Source organism: Macaca thibetana, chromosome 19, assembly GCF_024542745.1.
Source record: "Macaca thibetana thibetana isolate TM-01 chromosome 19, ASM2454274v1, whole genome shotgun sequence".
Taxonomy (NCBI): domain Eukaryota; kingdom Metazoa; phylum Chordata; class Mammalia; order Primates; family Cercopithecidae; genus Macaca; species Macaca thibetana.
This window is the reverse complement of record NC_065596.1, coordinates 6,124,028-6,149,236: the sequence shown is the minus strand read 5'-3', so window position 1 is coordinate 6,149,236 and position 25,209 is coordinate 6,124,028. Positions and strand designations below refer to the sequence as shown.

At 52.7% G+C, this 25,209-nt stretch overlaps 4 protein-coding genes across 11 annotated transcripts in view; 2 read left to right on the top strand and 2 right to left on the bottom strand.

The window, feature by feature from the left end:
* The window catches only part of KXD1 (KxDL motif containing 1), a 233,117-nt gene that overhangs the window by 32,573 nt on the left and 175,335 nt on the right, over positions 1–25,209 (top strand). The window lies entirely within an intron of this gene.
* Positions 1–25,209, bottom strand: part of LSM4 (LSM4 homolog, U6 small nuclear RNA and mRNA degradation associated) — a 223,028-nt gene that overhangs the window by 86,401 nt on the left and 111,418 nt on the right. Inside the window, exon 1 of one of the 6 annotated variants that reach the window (XM_050769835.1) lies at positions 17,013–17,016. The exons of the other annotated variants lie outside the window; for them this stretch is intronic. The gene's annotated coding sequence lies outside the window, so the exon portion shown is untranslated. Of the gene's footprint in view, positions 1–17,012; positions 17,017–25,209 lie in introns of those variants that run through there. 6 annotated transcript variants of the gene reach the window in all.
* Positions 7,864–15,043, top strand: GDF15 (growth differentiation factor 15). Of its 2 annotated transcripts, XM_050769748.1 has the most exons (3): positions 7,864–8,601; positions 11,204–11,738; positions 14,159–15,043. In XM_050769748.1, exons 2-3 carry the CDS (start codon positions 11,462–11,464, stop codon positions 14,806–14,808), a joined length of 927 nt encoding a protein of 308 aa, XP_050625705.1. In that variant the 5' UTR covers positions 7,864–8,601; positions 11,204–11,461; the 3' UTR covers positions 14,809–15,043. The 2 variants fall into 2 exon arrangements, with proteins under 2 accessions (XP_050625705.1, XP_050625704.1); XM_050769747.1 differs by lacking the exon at positions 7,864–8,601 and having other exon boundaries at positions 9,459–11,738.
* Positions 17,326–24,544, bottom strand: LRRC25 (leucine rich repeat containing 25). 2 transcript variants are annotated; one of them, XM_050769751.1, is made up of 3 exons: positions 24,290–24,544; positions 23,023–23,810; positions 17,326–18,320 (listed from the first exon to the last, which is right to left on the bottom strand). In XM_050769751.1, the coding sequence occupies exons 2-3, from the start codon at positions 23,799–23,801 to the stop codon at positions 18,182–18,184; spliced, it is 918 nt and encodes a 305-aa protein (XP_050625708.1). In that variant the 5' UTR covers positions 23,802–23,810; positions 24,290–24,544; the 3' UTR covers positions 17,326–18,181. The 2 variants fall into 2 exon arrangements, with proteins under 2 accessions (XP_050625708.1, XP_050625706.1); XM_050769749.1 differs by having other exon boundaries at positions 23,023–24,544.

Below are 25,209 nucleotides of genomic sequence, written 5' to 3'. Positions count from 1 at the left end.
GGGAGAATTACAAAGAACCTTCTTAAGGGTGGGGGAGATTACAAAGTACCTTGATCAGTTAGGGCGGGGCAGAAACAAATCACAATGGTGGAATGTCATCAGTTAAGGCTATTTTCACTTCTTTTGTGGATCTTCAGTTGCTTCAGGCCATCTGGTCACCAGGAATATGATGGCTTAGCTTGGGTTCAGAGGCCTGACACCTGTAGTCCCAGCTACTCTGGAGTCTAAGGCAAGAGGATCATTTGAACCCAAGAGGGTGAGGCTGTAGTGAGCTATGATGGCGCCACTGCACTCCAGTCTGGGTGACAGAGCCAGAGCCTGTCTCTAGATAAAAAGGAAAACAAAGAAATTTAAAAGACAAGCCATGGACTTAGAGATGTTTTCTGCTATGCCTTTAACGGACCAAGGAGAAGCATCTGGAACATCTGACAGCCACACAGAAACCACTGGACCAAAGGAAAACAACACCAGAGAGGGCCAGGCACTGTGGCTCACACCTGTAATCCCCGCACTTTGGGAGGCCGAGGCGGGTGGATCACTTCAGGTCAGGAGTTCGAGAACAGCCTGGCCAGGCCGGGCGCGGTGGCTCAAGCCTGTAATCCCAGCACTTTGGGAGGCCGAGACGGGCGGATCACGAGGTCAGGAGATCGAGACCATCCTGGCTAACATGGTGAAACCCCGTCTCTACTAAAAAATACAAAAAACTAGCCGGGCGAGGTGGCGGGTGCCTGTAGTCCCAGCTACTCGGGAGGCTGAGGCAGGAGAATGGCGTAAACCCAGGAGGCGGAGCTTGCAGTGAGCTGAGATCTGGCCACTGCACCCCAGCCTGGGCGACAAAGCGAGACTGTCTCAACAAAAAAAAAAAAAAAAAAAGAGAACAGCCTGGCCAACATGGGGAAACCCTGTCTCTACTAAAGATACAAAATTAGCCAGGTGTGGTGGTCCACGCCTGTAATCCCAGCTACTCAGGAGGCTGAGGCAGGAGAATCACTTGAACCCGGGAGGTGGAGGTTGCAGCGAGCCGAGATCACGCCATTGCACTCCAGCCTGGATGACAGAGAGAGACTCTGTCTCAGATAAAAGGCCGGGCGCAGTGGCTCATACCTGTAATCCCAACACTTTGGGAGGCCAAGGCGGATGGATCACCTGAGGTCAGGAGTTCGAAACCAGCCTGGCCAACATGATAAAACCCCGTCTCTACTAAAAATACAAAAATCAACCGGGTGTAGTGGCGCGTGCTATAGTCCCAGCTCCTTGGGAGGCTGAGGCAGGGGAATCGCTTGAACCCAGGAGGCAGAGGTTGCAGTGAGCTGAGATCGCGCCACTGCACTCCAGCCTGGGTGACAGAAGGACACTGTCTCAAAAAACAAACCAAAAACAAAACCATCAGAGATAAAAATGGGGAGCAGATGGCATTGTTTACATAATACTGACCACAAACTTGGTGTCCTAAAAGAACAGGACTTCTCTCAGGGTTCTGGAAGCCGGAAGTCCAAAATCAAGGTGTCACAGCAGGACTGGTTCCTTCTGGAGGCTGTCGAGACTCAGAAAGTGATACTCCAAAGTATGGCTCCTTAGCAAAAACTTTGTGGTTTTTGTTTTTAGAGACAGGGTCTTGCTCTGTCACCCAGGCTGGGGTGCAGTGGTACAATGATAGCTCACCGCAGCCTCCACCTCGTGGGCTCAAGCAGTCCTCCCACCTCAGCCTCCCAAGTAGCTGGGATTACAGGCATGCACCACCACACCTGGCTAATTACTTTTATTCGTGTAGAGATGAGACCTCGCTGTGTTGCCCAGACTGGTATCAAACTTCTCCTTCTCCTTCTCCTTCTTTTTCATGGAGTCTCGCTCTGTTACCCAGGCTGGACTGCAATGGCATGATTTGGGCTCATGGCAGCCTCCTCTTGGGTTCAAGTGATTCTCCTGACTTAGCCTCCCGAGTAGCTGGGACTACAGGCGCGTGCCACCACATCCAGCTAATTTTTGCATTTTTAGTAGAGACAGGGTTTCACCATGTTGTCCAGGATAGTTTTGATCTCTTGACCTTGTGATCTGCCCACCTCGACCTCCCAAAGTGCTGGGATTACAGGCGTGAGCCACCGCATTCGGCCAGGTGCACAGATTTCTAAATACCCCCAATGTACATGGATGCCCCTGAATGTCCTCATTTCCCAAGGAACCCTCCCCAGCTTTTCCTCCCAGGCTTTAGGTGGTTTATGGCTTTTTTTTTTTTTTTTTTTTTTTTTTTTGAGACAGTCTTGTTTTGTCACCCAGGCTGGAGTGCAGTGGCACAATCTTGGCTCACTGCAACCTCCACCGCCCAGTTTCAAGCCATCCTCCCACATCAGCCTTCTGAGTAGCTGGGGCTACAGGCATGCACCACCACACTCGGCTGATTTTTGTTTTTTTTTTTTTTTTTTTTTTTTTGTAGAGAGAAGGTCTCACCACGTTTCCCAGGCTGAAAAAAATAGAATAAGGTCTTGCTATGTTGTTGCCCAGGCTGATCTCAAGCTTCTGGGCTCCAGCGATCTTCCCACCTCAGTCTCCCAAGGTGCTTGGATTACAAACATGAGCCACCGTGCCTGGCCTATGGGATGTGTTGACAGTAATATTTTGCCTCAACCATCTAGAAGTTAATAGTTCAGACAGGCATGGTGGCTCATGCCTGTAATCCCAGTACGTTGGGAGGCCGAGGCGGGTGGATCACGAGAACAGGGGTTCAAGACCAGCCTGGCCAAGATGGTGAAACCATGTCTCTACTAAAAATACAAACAAACAAACAAAAAATTAGCCAGGCACGGTGGCAGGTGCCTGTAATCCCAGCTACTGGGGAGGCTGAGGCAGGAGAATCGCTTGAACTCGGAGGTCAGAGGTTTCGGTGAGCTGAAATCCATTTTCAGTGTTTTCAAGCAATGCCTGCCACTTTTCCACTCTGATTTTTTTTTTTTTTTTTTTTTAAATAGGGTCTCACTCTGTCACCCAGGCTGGAGTGCAGTGGCATGATCATAGCTCACTGTAGCCTTGACCTCTTGGGCTCAAGTGATCCTCCCACCTCAGCTTCCCAAAGCGCTGGGACTGTAAGTGTGTGCCACCATGCCTGATCTGATAATGTTTTAAATATACCTGTTCCCCAAATATATAGATGAAATTAAAACATGCGTGGTCATGATCAAATCCTAATTACAGACAGAGGCTTCCCTAAGATTGGGGAGAACCTGACTTGGGCTGGGGGGCCACTTCAACTCTCTCTGGAATGATTTTTCTTTAGGTGGGTGCTGGATAGGGGTGTTTGTGATTTTATTATTAATACTTTCGTGTGTGCCTGAAAGATTTCACAATGACAAATAAAACTGAGAGGAAAAGGTTTGGCAGTTCCCCCAACAAGTTCAATACAGGGTTACTCTGTGACCCAGTAATTCCATTGCTCAGTATAGAGCCAAGTGAAATGAAAACAGGTGTTCAAACAAAAACGTGTACACCCACTTTTACAGCAGTATTCTTCATCAAGGCGAAACTACAGTACAGATATTGTAAGATTCCATTTCTGTGAAATGTTTAGAATAGGTACATCTATAAAGGCAGAAATTAGGCCAGGTGCAGAGGCTCATACCTGTAATCCCAGCACTTTGGGAAGCTGAGGTGACAGGATCGCCGGAGGTTAGGAGTTGAAGGCCAGCCTGAGCAACATAGTAAGATCCCATTTTACAAAATGTTTTAAAAATTAGCAAGGCACTGGCCAGGCGCAGTGGCTCACGCCTGTAATCCCAGCACTTTGGGAGGCTGAGGCGGGAGGATCACCTGAGGTCAGGAGTTCGAGATCAGCCTGGGCAACACGGTGAAAACCCGTCTCTACTAAAAATTCAAAAATTAGCCGGGCATGGTGGTGCATGCCTGTAATCCCAGCTACTTGGGAGGCTAAGGCAGGAGAATCGCTTGAACCCGGGAGGTGGAGATTGCAGTGAGTCGAGATCGCGCCATTGCACTCTAGCCTGGGCAACAAAAGTAAATCTCCGTTTCACCAAAAAAAAAAAAAAAAAAAAAAAAATTAGCAAGGCACGGTGGCATCACTCTGGGATGGGAAGATCACTTGAGCCCAACCATTCGGGACCAACTTGTGCAAAACAGTGAGACCCCATTCTACAAAATAGTAAAAAATTAGCAGGCCATGGTGGCACATGCCTATAGTCCCAGCTACTCGGGAGGGTGAGGTGGCGGGAGGATCGCTTGAGCCCACGAGGTCGAGGCTGCAGTGACCTATGATTGTGCCACTGTATTCCAGCCTGGGCTACACCGCAAGACCCTGTCTAAAAAGAAACAAAACAGGCGGCACGCAGTGGCTCACGCCCGAAATCCCAGCACTTTGGGAGGCTGAGGTGGGCGGATCACCTGAGGTCAGGAGCTCAGACCCAGTCTGGCCAACATGGTGAAATCCCTTCTCTAACAAAAATACAAAAATTAGTCAGGCGTGGTGGCACATGCCTGTAATCCCAGCTACTCGGGAAGCTGAGGCAGGAGAATCGCTTGAACCCGGGAGGTGGAAGTTGCAGTGAGCCAAGACTGCACCAGTGCACTCCAGCCTGGGCAACACAGAGAGACTCTGTCTCAAAAGAAAAAAAAAAAAAAAGAGATGGGGTCTTGGGGTCTCACTATGTTGCCCAGGCTGGTCTCCAGCTCCTGGCCACAAGCGATGCTCCTGCTTTGGCCTCCTAAAGTGCTGGGATTACATGCCTGAGCCACTGCGTTCAGCCAGGGAGTCCCTTTTCTGAGGCACATTCTTCCCACCTTGGGGGTACTGCAGGAGAACCGTAGGTCCCACGCTGTGCTGGTGAAACTCTCATGTCATGCTGGCCTGTTAGGGTGGCCATATCCTCTCATTTCAGAAGCTCTGAGGGAGATGGAACAGGCTCAGGGGCTGGCTGCTTGGGTGTCTAACCCCAGCCTTGCTGTCTTCTGGCTGTGTGGCCATGACAAACCCACCTCTCTGGCCTCAGTTTGTCATCTGTGAAATGGACATCATCTATCCACCACATCAGGCTGTATAAAGATTAGGCCAGGCACGGTGCCTCACGCCTGTAATCCCTGCGCTTTGGGAGGCTGAGGCAGGCAGATCACCTGAGGTCAGGAGTTCGAGACCAACCTGGCCAACATGGTGAAACCCTGCCTCTAATAAAAATACAAAAATTAGCTGGGCATGGTGGTATGTGCCTGTAACCCCAGCTACCCAGGAGGCTGAGGCAGGAGAATCGCTGGAACCTGGAGGCAGAGGCTGCAGTGAGCCGAGATTGCACCACTGCACTCCAGCCTGGGTGACAGAGCGAGATTCCATCTCAGAAAAAAAAAAAAAAAGATATGTCCAAGTCCTAACTTCTCAGTATCTGCAACCTTATTTGGAGAAAAGGTCTTTGCAAATGTAATTAAACTAAGGATCTTTTACTGAGATCATGCTGAATTAAGAATGGACCCATGACTGGGCACAGTGGCTTATGCCTGTAATCCCAGCACTTGGGGAGGCTGAGGTGGGCGGATCACCTGAGGTCAGGAGTTCCAGACCAGCCTGGCCAACACAGCGAAACCCTGTCTCTACTAAAAATACAAAAACAATTAGCCGGGCATTGTGGTACACACCTGTAATTTCAGCTACTTGGGAGGCTGAGGCAGGAGAATCACTTGAACCTGGGAGGCTGCAGTGAGCCGAGATTACACCACTGCATTCCAGCCTGGGCAACAAGAGTAAAACTCTGTCTCGAAAATAAAAAAATAAAAAGAGTGAACCCATGGCTGGGCACAGTGGCTCATGCCTATAATCCCAACACTTTGGGAGGCCAAGACGGAAGGATCGTTTGAACTCAGTCGTTTTGAGACCAGCCTGGGCAACATAGTGAGACCCCCGTCTCTAAATACTAACAAAAACAGAAAACAAAAAGAACCCGGGCTGGCTGCGGAACCCCCTAGATGGCACAGGCACATCCTGTCCTTCGAGGACAATCACCAGCATGAGACAGCATTTCTCCCTGTCCTCGGGGCCTCCAGGAAGTTTTTAAATAATCCGCTTTTGTGCCTCTTCCAAATCTCCTGCTATGACTGTGTTTACCTTACATTACAAGAAACCATCAATAAAAGTGGGTTCGTGCTCTTGCGTGCCGTTGTGTTTGACAAAGGTGTCGATAGCTGAGAGCAGGTCGCAGCGGTCGGCTAGGGGAGGTTTTGGGAGATTGCAGCCCTGCCAGGTGGACGGATTGGCCTGACCTCCAGCCCCTGCGCTCTGTTTACTTCCATCCCGGCTCCACCTCTGGGGACCCATGGAAGCTGTCCGAGAGGAACAAAGGATCCGACCTGCTGAGCTCATCTCTGGCCACCTGCCTACGTCTACCCCATCTCTCTTCTTAGCTTGGCCACGAGGCTGCCTATGAGGTCATTGGTTAAAAATTTGGGGAAGTAGAGCCAGGCAAGTGGCCGGATGCTGTGACTCACGCCATCACAGGATCCCAGCACTTTGAGAGGCCAAGGAAGGAGGATGCTTGAGCTCAGGAGTTCGAGACCAGCTTGTACAACATAGCAAGACCCCTGTCTCTACAAAAAATAAAATTAGCCAGTTGTGGTGGCACGTGCCTCTAGTCCCAGCTACTCGGGAGGCTAAGGTGAGAGGACCCCTTGAGCCCAGGAGGTCGAGGCTGCAGTGACAGGGCAACAGAGCCAAACCCAGTCTCTAAAACAAACAAAAACAGAAACAAAAAGTACACTACTTACTGTCCTACTTCTCAACATTCCAGCCTGGTAGTCCTTTTTTTTTGAGACAGGTTCTCACTCAGTTGCTCAGGCTGGAATGCGGAGGCATACTCACAGCTCACTGCAGCCTTGATCTCCAAAAAGACTACCAGCTTGGCTGAGTGTGGGGGCTCATGCCTATAATCCCAGCTCTTTGGGAGGCAGAGGCAACGGGTTTCCTTGAGCCAAGGCATTCCAGACCAGCCTGGGCAACACAGTGCGACCCTATCTCTAAAAAAACTTTTTTTTTTTGAGATGGAGTTTAGCTCTTGTTGCCCAGGCTGGAGTGCAATGGTGCAATCTTGGCTCACTGCAACCTCCGCCTCCCGGGTTCAAACAATTCTCCTGCCTCAGCCTCCTGAGTAGCTGGGATTACAGGCATGTGCCACCACGCCTGGCTAATTTTGCGTTTTTAGAAGCGACGGGGTTTCTCCATGTTGGTCAGGCTGGTCTCGATCTCCCGACCTCAGGTGATCTGCTCACCTTGGCCTCCCAAAGTGCGGGAATTATAGGCGTGAACCACCGCACCCGGCCTACAAATTTTTTTGTAAAAATAGCCAAGTGTGGTGGCACATGTCTATAGTCCCAGCTACTTGGGAGGCTGAGGTGGGAGGATTGCTTGAGCCCGGGAGATCAAGGCTGCAGTGAGCCGAGATTGTACCACTGCACTCCAGCCTGGACAACTGAGCGAGATCCTGTCTCAAAAAAAAAAAAAGGCTGGGTGCCATGGCTCAAGCCTGTAATCCCGGCACTTTGGGAGGCTGAGACGGGCGGATCACGAGGTCAGGAGATCGAGACCATCCTGGCTAACACGGTGAAACCTCGTCTCTACTAAAAAATACAAAAAACTAGCCGGGCGAGGTGGCGGGCGCCTGTAGTCCCAGCTACTCGGGAGGCTGAGGCAGGAGAATGGCATAAACCCGGGAGGTGGAGCTTGCAGTGAGCTGAGATCCGGCCACTGCACTCCAGCCTGGGCGACAGAGCGAGACTGTGTCTCAAAAAAAAAAAAAAAAAAAAGTACTACCAGGCTGCAATGGTGTCCTTATTCCTTATTTCTTTTTTTTTTTTTTTTTTGAGACAGAGTCTCACTCTGTCACCCAGGCTGGAGTGCAGTGGCGCGATCTCGGCTCACTACAAGCTCCGCCTCTCAGGTTCATACCATTCTCCTGCCTCAGTTTCCCAAGTAGCTGGGACTACAGGTGCCCATCACCATGCCAGGCTAATTTTTTTTGTATTTTTAGTAGAGACGGGGTTTCACCGTGTTAGCCAGCTGGTCTCGATCTCCTGACCTCGTGATCCGTCCACCTCGGCCTCCCAAAGTGCTGAGATTACAGGCGTGAGCCACCGCACCCGGCCTGGTGTCCATATTTCTTGGGAAAGGATACAGAGGGTCAGAGAGGCACCCCTCTTGCGTTCTTCTGCAAGAACGCATTCCTGAGAGCTGGCCTGGCCGTGGTCACTGGAGTGTTTACCCTGCTTGCAGGGTCTGGGTCGTGGGGGACGGCTGGGTGGGAACGTGCAGGCTATAAAGCCAGACCCAAAGTGTCAGTGCGGTTCAGACAGCAACTAGCACAGCCATACCCAGGCCAGGACCCGTGACCCACCGTTGCTTTCAGATGCTGCTGATGTTACAGATGTTGTTGGGGGCACCCTGGGGGGGCGCCCTGACTCTGCCCAGTGAGAACCTTCTGGGGTTCCTAGGACCCTTGGACAAGCACTCTGATCTGGATGACTCCACGTTCCAGGAGTTGCAGAAATGCCACCAGGACCTTCAGAGCACAAGTTAGACAAGGAGAGCCAGGAGGACCCAGACCCCAGCCTTGTCCAAAAGCACAGGTGAGCTCTCAGAGACCTCCACCCCCAGGACAGCCCCTACGTCTCTTTTCTTTCTCTTTGAAGATGTTCTTAGTTTGGGACCGGGCATGGTGGCTCATGCCTGTAATCCTAGCACTTTGGGAGGCCGAGGCAGGTGGATCACGAGGTCAGGAGTTCGAGACCAGACTGGTCAACATGACAGGGTGAAACCCCATCTCTACATCAAATACAAAAATTACCCGGGCATGGTGGCACGCACCTGTAATCCCGGCACTTTGGGACGCTGAGGCGGGTGGATCATCTGAGGTCAGCAGTTCAAGATCAGCCTGGCCAACAAGGTGAAACCCCATCTCTACTAAAAATGCAAAAATCAGCCAGGCGTGATGGTGCGCACCTGTAATCCCAGCTACTCGAGAGGCTGAGGCAGGAGAATCCATTGAACCCGGGAGATGGAGGTTGCAGTGAGCCAAGATCATGCCACTGCACTCCAGCCTGAGAGAGAGAGCTAGAGAATGTCTCGGAAAAAAAAAAAAAAAAAAGGCTGGGTGCAGTGGCTCATGCCTATAATCCCCACACTTTGGGAGGCAGAGGCCGACAGATGACTTGAGGTCAAGAGTTCGAGACCAGCCTGGCCAACATGATGAATCCCTGTCTCTACTAAAAATACAAAAATTAGCCAGGTGTGGTGGTGCACAACTGTAATCCCAACTACTTGGGAGGCCTATATATTTTTTAAGATGGAGTCAGCCGGGCGTGGTGGCTCAAGCCTGTAATCCCAGCACTTTGGGAGGCTGAGGCGGATGGATCACGAGGTCAGGAGATTGAGACCATCCTGGCTAACACGGTGAAACCCCATCTCTACTAAAAAAAAAAAAAAAAAAAAAAAAAGCTGGCATGGTGGCAGGCACCTGTAGTCCCAGCTACTTAGGAGGCTGAGGCAGGAGAATGCCATGAACCCGGGAGGCGGAGCTTGCAGTGAGCCGAGATCGTGCCACTGCACTCCAGCTTGGGCTACAGAGTGAGACTCCGTCTTGGAAAAAAAAAAAAAAAAAAAAGATGGAGTCTTGCTCTATCTCCCAGGCTGGAGTGCAATGGCGAGATGGCAGCTCACTGCAACCTCCACCTCCTAAGTTCAAACAATTCTCCTGCCTCAGCCTCCCAAACAGCTGGGATTACAAGCATGTGCCACCACGACCGGTTAATTTCTGAAATTTTTTTAGTAGAGACAGGGTTTCATCGTGTTGGTCAGGCTGGTCTCGAACTCCTGACCCCAGGTGATCCATCTGCTTTGGCCTCCCAAAGTGCTGGGATTACAGGCGTGAGCCACTGCACCGGCCTGGGGCTAGAGTTTTAGTTTTTAAGGGTTTTGGAGTGGGCTGAAGTGTGAAGGTCATTGCTTGGTGAAGGTGCAGGAGGTGAAGTCATAGACAGTAAGAAACTATTCTCATGCGAATTCCATTCCTCTGTGGGGTATTCACACTGGTGGGTGTCAGCAGTTAAGCTGGTATTCAGGATTTCAAAAACATCTTAAGTAATTATTTTAAAAAGTCTTATGATTCTAAGGTCGGAAATCCCATCTATAGCAAACGGTCAGTATCAGGTGTTGCAAGCAACTTAGTCACAAGGAAGTGGGTCAAAGTGCAGCCTGATTAATGCTTAATTATAACTAAATTTCTGTCCAGATTTTTTTTTTTTTTTTTTTTGAGACAGAGTTTTGCTCTTGTTGCCCAGGCTGAAGTGCAATGGTGAGAACTCGGCTCACCGCAACCTCTGCCTCCCGGGTTCAAGCGATTCTCTTGCCTCAGCCTCCCGACTAACTGGGATTACAGGCATGTGCCACCAAGCCCGGCTAATTTTGTATATTTAGTGGAGACGGGGTTTCTCCATGTTGGTCAGGCTAGTCTAGAACTCCTGACCTCAGGTGGTCCGTGTGCCTCGGCCACCCAAAGTGCTGGGATTACAGGTGTGAGCCACGGTGCCCGGTGCAGAATTCTTTTTTTTAGAGACGAGATATTGCCGTCTTGCCCAGACTTGTCTCGAACTCCTGGGTTCAAGCAATCCACCCACCTCGGCCTCCCAAAGTGCTGAGATTATTGACATAAGCCACCATGCCTGGCCTCCAGAATTATGAATCCTGTGAAGATGGCTTCAAGGTGAGCGCTGAGCCAGACAAAAGGATGGGGTTCGGGAGCACCCTGCTTAGCCCTGGAAAGATAATGTTGGAGAAGACTTTCTGGAAGAGGGGCTTTTTGCACAGAGTTTTGAAGAATGAGTAGGAGTTCTCCAGATGAGAATGAATAACTGCAATAACCAGTTTATCAAGCGCTTCCTATGTGTCTGGCCCTGTGCTTTACTCCTCATTTGACCACCTCTCCAATGAGAGTCTCAGTCCCTTTTTTCCTGGTGAGGAAACAAGCATGACAGAGAGGAATGACACATCAAGTTTGCCCTTCCTGGCTCCATCTATCCCGTTTTCTTCTGCTTCCTTTGTTTTTCACCATCTTTAGCCTTTGACCCCAACCAAAAAGAGAAGAGAGGAAATCCCATGGGCACAGCCAGCCACTTCTTAAATTCCTGTCTGGAATTTTTCACACAGTAACAATGTCTTTTTTCCTCCAAACAGACTCCCAGGCTGGAATGGTGTCCTCATACTGAGGCCCAGAAACGTGCCCTAGCTTTACTAGGAGCGCCCCCACCTAAAGATCCTCCCCCTAAATACACCCCTAGACCCCGCCCAGCTGTGGCCACTAGAGTGTTTACTCTGCAGGCAGGGGGAGGAGGGCGGGACTGAGCAGGCGGAGACCGACACAGTCCGGGGACTATAAAGGCCGGTCCGGCAGCATCTGGTCAGTCCCAGCTCAGAGCCGCAACCAGCACAGCCATGCCGGGGCAAGAACTCAAGACACTGAATGGCTCTCAGATGCTCTTGGTGTTGCTTGTGCTCTTATGGCCGCCGCATGGGGGCGCCGTGTCTCTGGCCGAGGCGAGCCGCGCAAGTTTCCCGGGACCCTCAGACTTGCACTCCGAAGACTCCAGATTCCGAGAGTTGCGGAAACGCTACGAGGACCTGCTGACCAGGCTGCGGGCCAACCAGAGCTGGGAAGATTCAAACACCGACCTCATCCAGGCCCCTGAGGTCCGGATACTCACACCAGAAGGTAAGTGAAATCTTGGAGATCCCCTTCCACCCCAAGCAGCCCCCATATCTAACCAGGGATTCCTCTTGTCTTGAAAAGCCCACACCTACCTTTGAGCCTCAGTTGCCCCGTCTGTGCCCTGGGTAGGAACGTCCTGGACCCCCTTGGGTCTGATGGGGTAGCTGATGCCTGATTTGCACCCACAACGTGGGAGGTTATAACCCGTTCCCAAATTGTAAATGGGGAAACTGAGGCACAGGGATGCCAGGGACCCTCCTGAATGTACACAGCACCTGGGAAACCTGGGGACGGGGTCGGGTGTGGGGTGTGGGCATGGTCCCTGACCTGGGCTGGGGCCAGGATCCAAGAGAAAGGATGGGGGTGTGGTGCATGGATAGAGGTTTGTGATGGGCAGAACCAGTTGGAGCTGGTCTGAATCTGATGCAATCGCTTGTCAAGGCACTGCTAAAGTCACATGCAACAAGTGACTTGTTAGGGGAGGAGAGTTATTTTCCCCATCTCTATGCCCTCCATGGGTAAATGCACTGAGGCACCAGGGGTGCAGGGCACCAGATGAGGTCTGGGCTGCAGTGGGACCCAGGAGGGGGCAGGCAGAGGGACACACTCTTAGCCTGCCCTGACCCATCTGTGCTGTGTGACTCCAGGAAAACCTCTCACCCTTGCTGAGCCTGGCAACTAGGCCAAGACACCCTCAAACCCCAGTCTCTCTAACACTTGTACCAGCCTGAGGGGCTGTGATTCCTAGAGGCTCAGTAGTCTGGAATGTGATGGGTTTGGTACTCTTCATTTCTCGGGATTACACCTGTAATCCCAGTACTTTGGGAGGCCGAAGTGGGAGCATCGCTTGAGGCCAGAACATTGCTGCCTGGGCAATATAGCGAGACCCTATCTCTACCAAAAAAGGTGTGTTTTTTTGTTTTTTGTTTTTTGAGATGGCGGCTCGCTCTGTCACCCAGGCTGGAGTGCAGTGGCCGGATCTCAGCTCACTGCAAGCTCCGCCTCCCGGGTTTTACGCTATTCTCCTGCCTCAACCTCCGAAGTAGTTGGGACTATAGGCGTCTGCCACCACGCCCGGCTAATTTTTTGTATTTTTTAGTAGAGACGGGGTTTCACCGGTTAGCCAGGATGGTCTCAATCTCCTGACCTCGTGACCCGCCCGTCTCGGCCTCCCAAAGTGCTGGGATTACAGGCTTGAGCCACCGTGCCCAGCACCAAAAAAGTTGTTTAAAAAAATTAGCCAGACATGATAGTGTGTGCTGTAGTCTCAGTTATTCAGGAGGCTGAGGCGGGAGGATCACTTGAACCCAGGAGACTGAGGCTGCACTGAGCCATGCACTCCAGCCTGGGTAACAGCAAGACCATAATAAATAAATAAGTGAAGCAAGTAAGTTTTTGACTGCCAGAAGAAAAGCAGAGCCATGATTGGAATCTTTGTCTGAATATCAGATATACATTAATTCCTTCAGGTATTTACTAAGCACCTATTGTGTGCCAGGCACAGTGTCAACCAAGCTGAGATTCTAAGCAGGGAATATGAATGACATACAAGGAAATAAAATAGGGTGCTTCTTGGCCGGGCGCGGTGGCTCAAGCCTGTAATCCCAGCACTTTGGGAGGCCGAGACGGGTGGATCACTAGGTCAGGAGATCGAGACCATCCTGGCTAACACGGTGAAACCCCGTCTCTACTAAAAAATACAAAAAACTAGCCGGGCGAGGTGGCGGGCGCCTGTAGTCCCAGCTACTCAGGAGGCTGAGACAGGAGAATGGCCCGAACCCGGGAGGCGGAGCTTGCAGTGAGCTGAGATCGCGCCACTGCACTCCAGCCTGGGCGACAGAGCGAGACTCCGTCTCAAAAAAAAAAAAAAAAAAAAAAAAAATAGGGTGCTTCCTATTTTAGGCAGGCTGGAAGGAGGAGGAGGAGCCAGCCATGCTGAGATTCAGGGGAGAAGTGCTCCTTTTTTTTTTTTTTTTTTTTTTTTTTTTGAGAGGGAGTCTTCCTCTGTTGCCCAGGCTGGAGTGCAGTAGCGCGATCCTGGCTCACTGCAACCTCCACCACCCCGATTCAAGCGATTCTCCTGCCTCAGCCTCCCGAGTAGCTGGGATCACAGGCGCCAGCCACCACTCCCGGCTAATTTTTTGGTATTTTTAGTAGAGTGGGCGTTTCACCATATTGGCCAGGCTGGTCCTGAACTCCTGACCTCAAGTGATCCGCCCGCATCGGCCTCCCAAAGTGTTGAGATTACAGGCGTGAGCCACAGCGCCCGGCCGGAGAAATGCTCTTGGTAGGGGAATAAACTTGTGCAAAGGCGCCAGCGCCGTGGTGAGATCCAGCTTGGCGTGTTAGGGGAAATGGGCACCCCCGTTCCTGGAAAACGGCAGGTCTGTGGGTGACCAGCTTCCCTATCTGTCTTCCCACAGTGCGGCTGGGATCTGGCGGCCACCTGCACCTGCGTATCTCCCGGGCCGTCCTGCCCGAGGGGCTCCCCGAGGCCTCCCGCATTCACCGGGCTCTGTTCCGGCTGTCCCCGACGGCGTCAAGGTCGTGGGACGTGACACGACCGCTGCGGCGTCAGCTCAGGCTTGCAAGACCCCAGGCGCCCGCGCTGCACCTGCGACTGTCGCCGCCGCCGTCGCAGTCGGACCAACTGCTGGTAAAGTCTTCGTCCGCACGGCCCCAGCTGGAGTTGCACTTGCGGCCGCGAGCCGCCAGGGGGCGCCGCAGAGCGCGTGCGCGCAACGGGGACCACTGTCCGCTCGGGCCCGGGCGCTGCTGCCGTCTGCACACTGTCCACGCGTCGCTGGAAGACCTGGGCTGGGCCGATTGGGTGCTGTCGCCACGGGAGGTGCAAGTGACCATGTGCATCGGCGCGTGCCCGAGCCAGTTCCGGGAGGCCAACATGCACGCGCAGATCAAGAGGAACCTGCACCGCCTGAAGCCCGACACGGTGCCAGCTCCCTGCTGCGTGCCCGCCAGCTACAATCCCATGGTGCTCATTCAAAAGACCGACACCGGGGTGTCACTCCAGACCTATGACGACTTGTTAGCCAAAGACTGCCACTGCGTATGAGCAGCCCTGGTCCTTAGACTGTGCACCTGCCCTGGGGACACGACCTCAGTTGTCCTGGCCTGTGGAATGGGCTCAAGGGTCCTGAGACACCCGATTCCTGCCCAAACGGCTGTATTTATATATCTGCTATTTATTATTAATTTATTGGGGTGACCTTCCTGGGAACTGGGGGGCTGGTCTGATGGAACTGTGTATTTATTTAAAACTCTGGTGATAAAAATAAAGCTGTCTGAACCGCTCCCTGTGGTGTCCAGGATAAGGGAAGGTGACCTTGAGAAGATCCTCCTCTCCTTGGCTTCAGTTTCTCCAGGAGACCTTGGAGGGGGTGAGTGGGAAGGCTCAAGGAATGAGTGGCAAGGTGTACTTGGAGATGCCAGGCCATTGGAAGGTGCTTACGACACCTGTGGGCTCCAAGGGCAGCCTTGGCCATTCCTGACTCTGTCTCCATTTCTCTATCTCCCTGTTTCTGTTTCTTTTTTATTTTTACCTTTTTGAGATGGGGTCTCATTCTGTTGCCCAGGCCAGAGTGCAGTGGCACAATCACAGCTCACTGCAGCCTCAACCACCCAGGCTCAATCGATCCTCCCACCTCAGCCACCTGAGTAGCTAGGACTACAGGTGCATGCCACCACGCCCAGCTAATTTTTGTATTTTTTGTAGAGACTGAGTTTCGCCAGGTTGCCCAGGCTGGTGTTTCTGTTTTGGAAACAGCTGAGACCTCATACCCTTTTAAGTCTCAGCTTCCCTCTATCTTGCCTCATTCCTCAGAATTTCCCTTTGGGGGCTGAGGCAGAGGTATCTGTCTCTCTCTCTGTCTCTATCACCATCCTGTTTTCTCTCCCAAGTTGGGAGTCACCTTTCCAAACACAGGCAGCTCAGAGGCAAGTCTATCTGCCACCAAGTGCTTTGTTTTGTGGCACTGTCCTCAAACTGAGCAGTGAATCCCATCACCCCTCCTGTTTGTGGCACTTCCATGTTAGTGACACCTCATTCTTTCATATATAAAGAGCAGGGAGGAACAAATAAGTTGTGAAGAATATTTTCTTTTTTTTTTTTTTTTTTTTTTTTTTTTGAGGCGGAGTCTGGCACTCTTGCCCATACTGGAGTGCAGTGGCCCGATCTCGGCTCACTGCAAGCTCCGCCTCCTGGGTTCACGCCATTCTCCTGCCTCAGCCTCCCGAGTAGCTGGGACTACAGGCGCCCGCCACCTCGCCCGGCTAGTTTTTTTTTGTATTTTTTTAGTAGAGACGGGGTTTCACCGTGTTAGCCAGGATGGTCTCGATCTCCTGACCTCGTGATCCGCCCGTCTCGGCCTGCCAAAGTGCTGGGATTACAGGCTTGAGCCACCGCGCCCGGCCAGTGAAGAATATTTTCATGCTCACTACATCTCCCAGGTTATATATACTTCCTGTTTAGGATCTTGGAATCCCGAGGTGTGCTGAGTCCAGCCCCCTCCCCACACCAAACTGCCTGCCCACCCTGAATCTCTGAGAGGAATGGCAATGGGTGTCTTCCGGGACAGAGTACCCACTTCCAGCAGTGAAGTGTATCTGCTAGGAATGCCACCACCCAGAGGCCGACCTGAATGACTGCAGGTTCCCCTTAACGTATTCAGTGAGTGCCCACTTTATGCCAGGCCCGGGACACAGCAGTAAGAAGACACACAAGAACCACCCCACTTTGTGGAGCTCGGTTGAGTGAAGGGGACAAATGAGTAAATCCTAAGAAAGTAGTTGATTGCAGTAAGATTTGTGCTGGGGATTCGATCCATCAGCTCATTAGTGAATGGAGGCAGAGGTGATCTAGATAGTTGGATGGGGAGGCCTCCCTGGGGAGGTCCCATTTGAGCTGAGACCTGGAGGAAGAAAAGCAGTCAGGGAGCGAGTAGTTGAGGGTGGACATTGCAAGTAAATGCAAACAGCAAGTGTAAAGACCCTGCGACGGGAGCAGGCTCACTTCAGTCACAGCAAAGCTGGTGAAAATGGGCACCTAGGAGGCTTCAAAATTAAACTCAACACCAAAAGAGAGCAGATGGCATCACTGAGTCCCCAAACAACAGCTGTTGTCTTTGCAAGGTACAGTGCTGGGCCTGTGCCTTCTCTGTGCCTCTCCAGGCTCTTGCAGAAGTTGGTCCACCCACCCAGCATGCCCTTTCCTCTCCAATTCTCAAACTCCTATGCATCCTTCAAAACCCACTGCAGATTCCCCTCTTATTTGCAGCCTTATTCAAACTCATTCAATTGTCTCCATGTGGGGACTGTGCCCCCATTCTTCCCTTTGACCCAGGCTTGATCTCCCAGGACTGAGGGTACTTGTCTCTAGTTCTATCTCCTCCAGATGGGAGGATCGGGTAGGGACCAGCTGATAGGAAACCCAGCTGAGTCATGAGCCTGAAAAAACTCTTGAAATACAGACGTCTGTGAGTCATTAACTCTGCCTGAGAAGAAACCAGGGACAGCTTCTCAGAGGAGGCGGCATTGCACAGGGTCTTGAAGGATTTTCTCAGAATATTAGAGCTAAAGCAATATATATACATTTTTATTTTGGGGGTGGTGTGGGCTGCACTGGGGGCCGAACCTGGAGATCAGGAACCTGGGAAGGGGCCCTGAGAGGGGCAGAAGGGAGGAATGTGGTCGGGCACGGTGGCCACGCCTATAATCCCAGCACTTCGGGAGGCCGAGGTGGGCAGATCACTTGAGGTCAGGAGTTCGAGACCAGCCTAGCCAACATGGCGAAACCCCGTCTCTATTAAAAATACAAAAATTAGCTGGGCATTGTGGCAGGTGCCTGTAATCCCAGTTACTTGGGAGGCTGAGGCAGGAGAATCACTTGAACCCGGGAGGCGGAGGTTGCAGTGAGCCGAGATCGCACTACTGCACTCCAGCCTGGGTGACAGAGTGAGACTCGGACTCAAAAACAAACAAACAAACAAAACAACAACAACAACAAAAACCAAAACAAAACAGGGATGGGAGGTGGGGAGCAATTTGGGAGTCTCAGATGGAGACTTGGTCTTAGAACTCAGAAATCCTCACCTTGAGGAACCCACTCACCCTGAGCCAGCAGCCTCATCAGCCTCAAAGCATTTATTGAGCACTGCCTGAACATCCACAGGAGGATGACGACAGGATTCACACAGTGACCCTCCTGTCCCCTTGTTGGGGGTCTCTCCTCTTCCCCCTCTAGGAGCCGAGCGGGCTGAGGAGCGGCATAGGGGACAGGGAGGGGGCGGCAGAGCTTCCTGGGGCCTCAAGGATCCTTTTCTGTCCCCATTCTTCAGATGGGGAAACTGAGGCCCGGGAGGAGTTAGGATGCCCTGAGTCACCCAGCAGGGACCGAAGGGGGTCTGGGTGGAGGTTGGGACGTCTTAGGCTCAGCGCCCAGGGATCACGTACTCCTCTTCATCCATCGGGGCCTGGCCCAGTGCCTGCAGGTTACAGTAGACAGGCTGGGAGGCCAGGTCGATGTCCTTGTAGTTCATGTAAAAGTCATTGTCCTCTGAAGGGTGAGCCCTGGGGGTACACACAGACCAGGGGTAAGTGAGGGAGGGGGAGGACTCAGGGGACAGGCACATGAGCTTTGAGGAAGTTCCAAGTGGGCCAGGTACTCTGGCTCACGCCTGTAATCCAGCACTTTGGGAGGCTGAGGTGGGTAGATCACCAGAGGTCAGGAGTTCAAGACCAGCCTGGGCAACATGATGAAACCCCTGTGTCTACTAAAAATACAAAAATCAGCCAGGCATGGTGGCACATGCCTGTAGTCCTAGCTACTTGGGAGGCTGAGGCAGGAGAATCGCCTGAACCCAGGAGGTAGAGGTTGCAGTGAGCTGAGATCATGCCATTGCACTCCAGCCTGGGAGACACAGCGAGACTCTGTCTCAGAAGATTAAAAAAAAAAAAAAAAAGAAAGCTTCAGAGTGGCTCAGTCCACCCCGAATATTTACATATGGGGAAACTGTGGCACGGGGTAGTTCTGATTCCCAGCCAGCCCCACCTCTCTCTGAGGAGTGGGAGGGGAGTGATTTAGGGAAGGTTCTGTGGGTGGAACGCTGTGGTCGGAGGACCCTTAACCCTTTTTCCTTCCTTAAAAATGAGATAGCAGCCAGGCACGGTGACTCACGCCTGTAATCCCAGCACTTTGGGAGGCCAAGGCAGAAGATCTGCCTGAGGTCAGGAGTTTGATCTGCTTGAGGCCAGAGCCACTGGGCCATCCTGGGCAGCATGGTGAGACCCCATCTCTACAAAAAATAAAAAAAATTATTCGGGCGTGGTGCCATGCGCTTGGAGTCCCAGCGACTCGGGAGGCTGAGATGGGAGGATCGCTTGAGCCTGGGAGGTCGAGACTGCAGTGAGCCGTGACCATGCCACTGTACCGCAGCCTGGGTGACAGAGGGAGACCCTGTCTCAAAAAAACAAAAATTGAGGTAGCTGTTCATTATTACATTAAAATCTAAATTTTTGTTTCCTCTTGAAAAATCGGAAGCTCTGGCCACATCAGTCACATGCACACAAGTGGCTGCACCACACTGTCTGCTCCTTCTGATGGGAAATATTTTCCACACCGAAGCAACTGACTTTGTGGCCCTCATATATAAAAGCAAGTCTCTGAGCCTCAGTTTCTGCATCTATAGAATTGGCCAGGGAGCAGGGAGCTACTTAGGAATATTTGTTAAGGCCAGCAAGATCCCCAGAGAACTTTCCTGCCTCCTGAACATTCTAATTCCAACCCAGCTCCTCTTGTAAAAAGGGCCACCGGTCCAGGTGCGGTGGCTCACACCTATAATCCAAGCACTTTGGGAGGCCAAGATGGGCAGATCACCTGAGGTCAGGAGTTCCAGATCAGCCTGGCCAACATGGCAAAACCCCGTCTCTACTAAAATTAGCCGGGCACGGTGGCGGGCGCCTGCAATCCCAGCTACTCAGGAGGCTGAGATAGGAGGATATGCAGGATGCAGGAGAATCGCTTGAACCCGGGAGGTGAAGGTTGCAGTGAGCCAAGATCGTGCCATTGCACTCCAGTCTGGGCAACAGAGTGGAAAAAAAAAAAAAAAAGGCAAAATGGCCACTTTGGGTATATAGCATCTATCAGTCAATTATACTCTAGTATGAATTGCCCACCAACACCTAAGGGGTTGTGGGGGGACGAACAGGACTGGGACGCAGGGTTCCTGTCCTGCCTTTTTTGACTGGCTATGTGATCTTGGACAAGTCATTTCCCTGCCTCCCAGAGCCTCCATGTCTGTAAGTGTCAGATGCAGGGTGGAAATGACACAGTCAATTCTAAACACAGTGTTTCTGGAGGCCAGGTACATAAAAGAGGCTAATCCGGAAGCCTTGGGGATAGGGAGGCCACGGTGAACATCAGAGCACAAGCTGCTTTTGTGAGTCCAGTGTCTTCAACACCCTGCCTCAGATCATTTCTGCTTTTGAGTCATGTTTACATCTGCTTTGCATATTTTCTTCTTTCTCACCGACAGTCTTCCAATGGCCTCCCCACCTCCTGGCACAGACTCTGCTGCCCAAACAGCCGTGGCTGTGGCCCCTTCCTGCTTGGCCTTCCCTGTTCCCCTCAGGCCTCAGCTTTCAAGTCATCCCTTCTCAAAAACCATTCACAGCAAATTCTCTGTTCTTTCCCGCCTCTGGGTCTCTGCCCCTGAGGGTCCCGCCCCTTGAAATTCCCTCCACTCCCTTTTCCAACCTAGAAAAGTTTTTCTTTTCTTCTTCCTCTTTTTTTTTTTTTTTTTTGAGGCGGAGTCTCGCTCTGTCACCCAGGCTGGAGTGCAGTGGCCGGATCTCGGCTCACTGCAAGCTCCGCCTCCCGAATTTACGCCATTCTCCTGCCTCAGCCTCCTGAGTAGCTGGGACTACGGGCGCCCGCCACCTCGCCCGGCTAGTTTTTTGTATTTTTTAGTAGAGACGGGGTTTCACTGTGTTAGCCAGGATGGTCTCGATCTCCTGACCTCGTGATCCGCCCGTCTCAGCCTCCCAAAGTGCTGGGATTACAGGCTTGAGCCACCGCGCCCGGCCTTTTTTTTTTTTTTTTTTTTGAGACGGAGTCTCACTCTGTCACCCAGGCTGGAGTATAGTAGCACCATCTGGGCTCACTGCAACCTCCAGCTCCTGGGTTCAAGTGATTCTTCCTGCCTCAGCCTCCCAAGTAGCTGGGATTACAGGTAGCCACCACCATGCCCGGCTGATTTTTGTATTTTTAGTAGAGACAGGGTTTCACCATATTGGCCAGGCTGGTCTCGAACTCCTGACCTCGTGATCCTCCCGCCTCGGCCTCCCAAAATGCTGGGGTTACAGGCATGAGCCACCGCGCCCAGCCTAATTTTTGTTTTTTTTTTTTTTTTTTTTTTTTTTTTGAGACAGAGTCTCACTCTGTCCCCCCTTGCTGGAGTGCAGTGGCCGGATCTCAGCTCACTGCAAGCTCCGCCTCCCAGGTTCAGGCCATTCTCCTGCCTCAGCCTCCCGAGTAGCTGGGACTACAGGCGCCCACCACCTCGCCCGGCTAGTTTTTTTGTATTTTTTAGTAGAGACGGGGTTTCACTGTGTTAGCCAGGATGGTCTCGATCTCCTGACCTCGTGATCCACCCGTCTCGGCCTCCCAAAGTGCTGGGATTACAGGCTTGAGCCACCGCGCCCGGCCAATTTTTGTATTTTTTAGTAGAGACAGGGTTTCACCATGTTGGTCAGGCTGGTCTTGAGGTCCTGACCACTGACCACCTGGGCCTCAAAAAGTGCTGGGATTACAGGTATGAGCCACCGCACCCTACCCCAACCTATAAAAGTTCAATTCATTTGTCTAAGCCCAGCAAAATCATCTAGAAACTGGCAGCGGTGGCTCACACCCATAATCCCAGCACTTTGGGAGGCTGAGACATGAGGATCACTTGAGGCCAAGAGTTTGAGACCAGCCTGAGAAACATAGCAAGACCCCCATCTCTACGAAAAATACAAAAATTATTTGGATGTGGTGGCAGGTGCCTGTGGTCCCAGCTACTCTGGAGACTGAGGCAGGAGGATCACTTGAGGCCAGGAGTTTGAGGCTGCACTGATCTGTGATCGCGCCACTGCATTCCAGCCTGGGCAACAGAATGAGACTGTCTCAAAAAAAAAAAAAAAGTCATCTAGTGGTGATGGGACTTTGTAAGGCACCTCCTTAGCATCTCATGTGTGTCATGGGGAAAGGGAGGGCTGTCCCCATTCTACAGAGACAGAAATGGAGGTTCAGAGACAGCCTTGGGTCACACGGGACCTGGGCCTATGCTGCTGACCGCCACCGCAGAGCCCCAACTCCATTGAAGCAGTTGCCTCCTGTCTCCCCATCCTTGGCCGCCAGAAACTGGGTTTACAGGTCATGAGGGGGAAGCTTGTCCCATATATGGGAACTCATTTTTTTTTTTTTTTTTTGAGACGGAGTCTCGCTCTGTCGCCCAGGTTGGAGTGCAGTGGCGCGATCTCGGCTCACTGCAAGCTCCGCCTCCCGGGTTCACGCCATTCTCCTGCCTCAGCCTCCTGAGTAGCTGGGACTACAGGCGCCCGCCACCGCGCCCGGCTAATTTTTTGTATTTTTAGTAGAGACGGGGTTTCACCGTGGTCTCGATCTCCTGACCTTGTGATCCGCCCGCCTCGGCCTCCCAAAGTGCTGGGATTACAGGCGTGAGCCACCGCGCCCGGCGGGAACTCATTTAATTTTTACCCCCAACACACTATGATGGGGACGATAGTTCTCCCTCGTTTTACTTTATTTTACTGATTTTATTTTTGAGATTGAGTCTCACTCTGTCACCCAGGCTGGAGTGCAGTGGCACGAACTCGGCTCACTGCAACCTCTGACTCCCAGGTTCAAGCAATTCTCTTGCCTCAGCCTCCTGAGCAGCTGGGACCACAGGCGCTTGACACCATACCCGGCTAATTTTTGTATTTTTAGTACAGACGGGGTTTCACCGTGTTGGCCGGGCTGGTCTCGAACTCCTGACTTCAAGTGATCCGCCTGCCTTGGCCTCCCAAAGAGATAGGGTTACAGGTGTGAGCCACCACATCCAGTCCTCTACCCATTTTATAGGTGAGGAGACTGAGGCTCAGAGAAGTAAAGCTACTCACCTAAGATCCCACAGCCTGCAAGCAGCAGAGCTGGGATTTGAACCCCGGCCATCTGGGTGTGGAGCCTTACTATTCACCACTTTGACAGGTGTCTCTATGGGTTACTTACCCTTGTTCAGCCCACTGGTGCTCGGCTGCTGGCTGGCCCACAAACATGTTCTCATAGTCAGGAGTGGAGGGGCGGGGTGGCGTGACCACTTGGGGCTTGGGGGTGCTCCGGCTGCCATACCGTGGTTGCAAGCCTAAACTGGGCTTGGGCCTATCCTGAGCAGGCCAGGGCTTGTCCAGGTCCCGGCTCCTGGCCACTCGGCATCGCCAGAGTCTCCAGGCCAGCACAGGGCCAGCGATGGCAAGCCCGAGAAGCAGGCACCCACTGACTGCCACTGCCCCAATGGTTGCAGGGGCCAGGCCGGGGGCGCAGCTGACCTCCAGGAAGGCAGAGAGGTTGTGCTGGAAGCTGGTTGTGTCCCAGCAGAGCAGAGGCTTCTGGCCAGAGCAGTTGTCTCGCCGGACCTCGTGCCAGGACTCCAGGGCACAGCTGCAGTCAGCCCTCAGGTCAAGGTCACAGCGGGCAGCCAGCGCCCCATCCACACGGGACAGAGGGTTGTGTAGCACGTTCAGGACCTCAAGCTTCTGCAGGTGGGCAAAGAAGGTCACTGGAAGCTCTCGCAGGCCGTTCCCAGACAGGTCAAGGAGAAGCACGTTGCTGGCCCGCAGAGACTGGTTGAGGGGCAGGCTCAGGCCACGGCCACTGAAATTCAGGCACGTGGCACTGAACTCCGTGTTCCAGTCCACATCCGTGGAGGGCATGGTGCATGACGGTTCCTGGCTGTCTGACTCCTGCAGCAGCAGCGGCAACAGCAGCGTCCATGCCAGGGTGCCCCCCATTCAAGCAACCTACATAGAGACACCGGAATCCTAGCCCTGACCTCAGCCCTGTGGTCGCCCTTGCCTCCACCGCTAGTGTTTATGATTATACCTTAGACCAGTTCAAGCCGCTTCTGAAATGGTACAACGCAGCCCCAGTCTGGTTGCCTCCTTTGGCTGCTGGGCTGCCTCAGTCTCCCCTTCTGGGAAATGGGTAGGTAACCCCGGTGCCTAGCGGGCTTGGAAGGCGAGGAAGAGACCCGGCCCAGTTAACCCTTTCTTCTACGTCCTGAACATTTGGGGCGCCCTCGTTGGCCAGGATGGGACCCTATGCAAATAAGCGGTTGTCTCGGAAACGGCCCCGCCCCTTGATCCCGCTCCTAGTGTCTCCCAGAACCGCGGGTCCTGGGAAGTGCTGGGATAGGGGGGAGTGGGGGCTGCTGAGAGGGTCCTCCCAGGTCTGATTTGCAGTCCCTGCACAGGTGCAAGTTCTAGAGCCTCAGTCCTACCTTTTGGGTCCTACTGCCACGCTTTTGCCTTGGTAGTGCTGGAAAAGCGACGGCCCCCAGAGGCTGCGTCCTGGCCCACCTGGACACGGGGGCCGCAATGGCCAGCACCCTCCGCAGCGCTGCTGGGGTCGCCGGCGTTCCTCTGGCTCTGCACCCAGCGACTCAGGGGGAAGAGGAACTAGTATCTGGGTGGAGTGCAGAGGGGAAGAATGAAGACAGAGATCCGCCCCCTTGCAGGGCCTCAAGGTTCTCATGAGAGGTGGATGGAGGGCAAGGGGGAGGGGTGGCCCAGGGTCCCGCTTCCCTCTTGCTAGAACCCAGTGACTTCATGTCCTCTATTAGCACCCCAACCGACAGCCACCTCATCAATTCGCTTCTCGATCTCAGCTCAGTTGGCTCCCAGCTCATGCAGTCATTTATTCATTCAACAAACATTACCCACGCTGGGCCCCCAAGAGGCCTCAGCCCTGACCAGGTCCTCAAGGAGCTATCTTAAGGGAGGACAGAGTTGGACATAGACACTCATAGTCCCATGCAGTCAAGGAAGGTCCAGAGGGAAAGACAGGGTCCTGGAAGGCTTCCTGGAGGAGGAGGCATTACAGATGGGGCTTCAACACATGAGTAGCAGTTCACCAAGATTCCTCAAACCTATAATTGGCTCTCCAAGCTCCTCCAAGCCCCTCCCACTGAGTTCTTGCACAATGGCACCTCTGTGCTGGAGAGGACAGTGAGGAGGGCTCCCAGCAGCTTGAGAAAATGTAGCTGGCTGGATTAGCATGGTTAGGAGTGGAGAGGATAGAAGGAATTGGTGGCAGGGGAAGAGGTCCATGTGGAGCCAAGGCAGGTGTGTGGGCAGAGGGGCACTGGCTCAAGAATTCCCTCTGGAGTGAGCCTGGTGTCTGGGGTGGGCAACATGGGGA

Bases quoted from the DNA above. Each gene is read 5' to 3' on its own strand.
- GDF15 (XM_050769748.1), top strand. From the start codon at position 11,462: ATGCCGGGGCAAGAACTCAAGACACTGAATGGCTCTCAGATGCTCTTG. The intron at 11,739-14,158 runs GTAAGTGAAATC...GTCTTCCCACAG, and splicing joins CCGGATACTCACACCAGAAG to TGCGGCTGGGATCTGGCGGC.
- LRRC25 (XM_050769749.1), bottom strand. From the start codon at position 23,801: ATGGGGGGCACCCTGGCATGGACGCTGCTGTTGCCGCTGCTGCTGCAG. The intron at 18,321-23,022 runs GTAAGTAACCCA...GTGTACCCCCAG, and splicing joins CACCAGTGGGCTGAACAAGG to GGCTCACCCTTCAGAGGACA.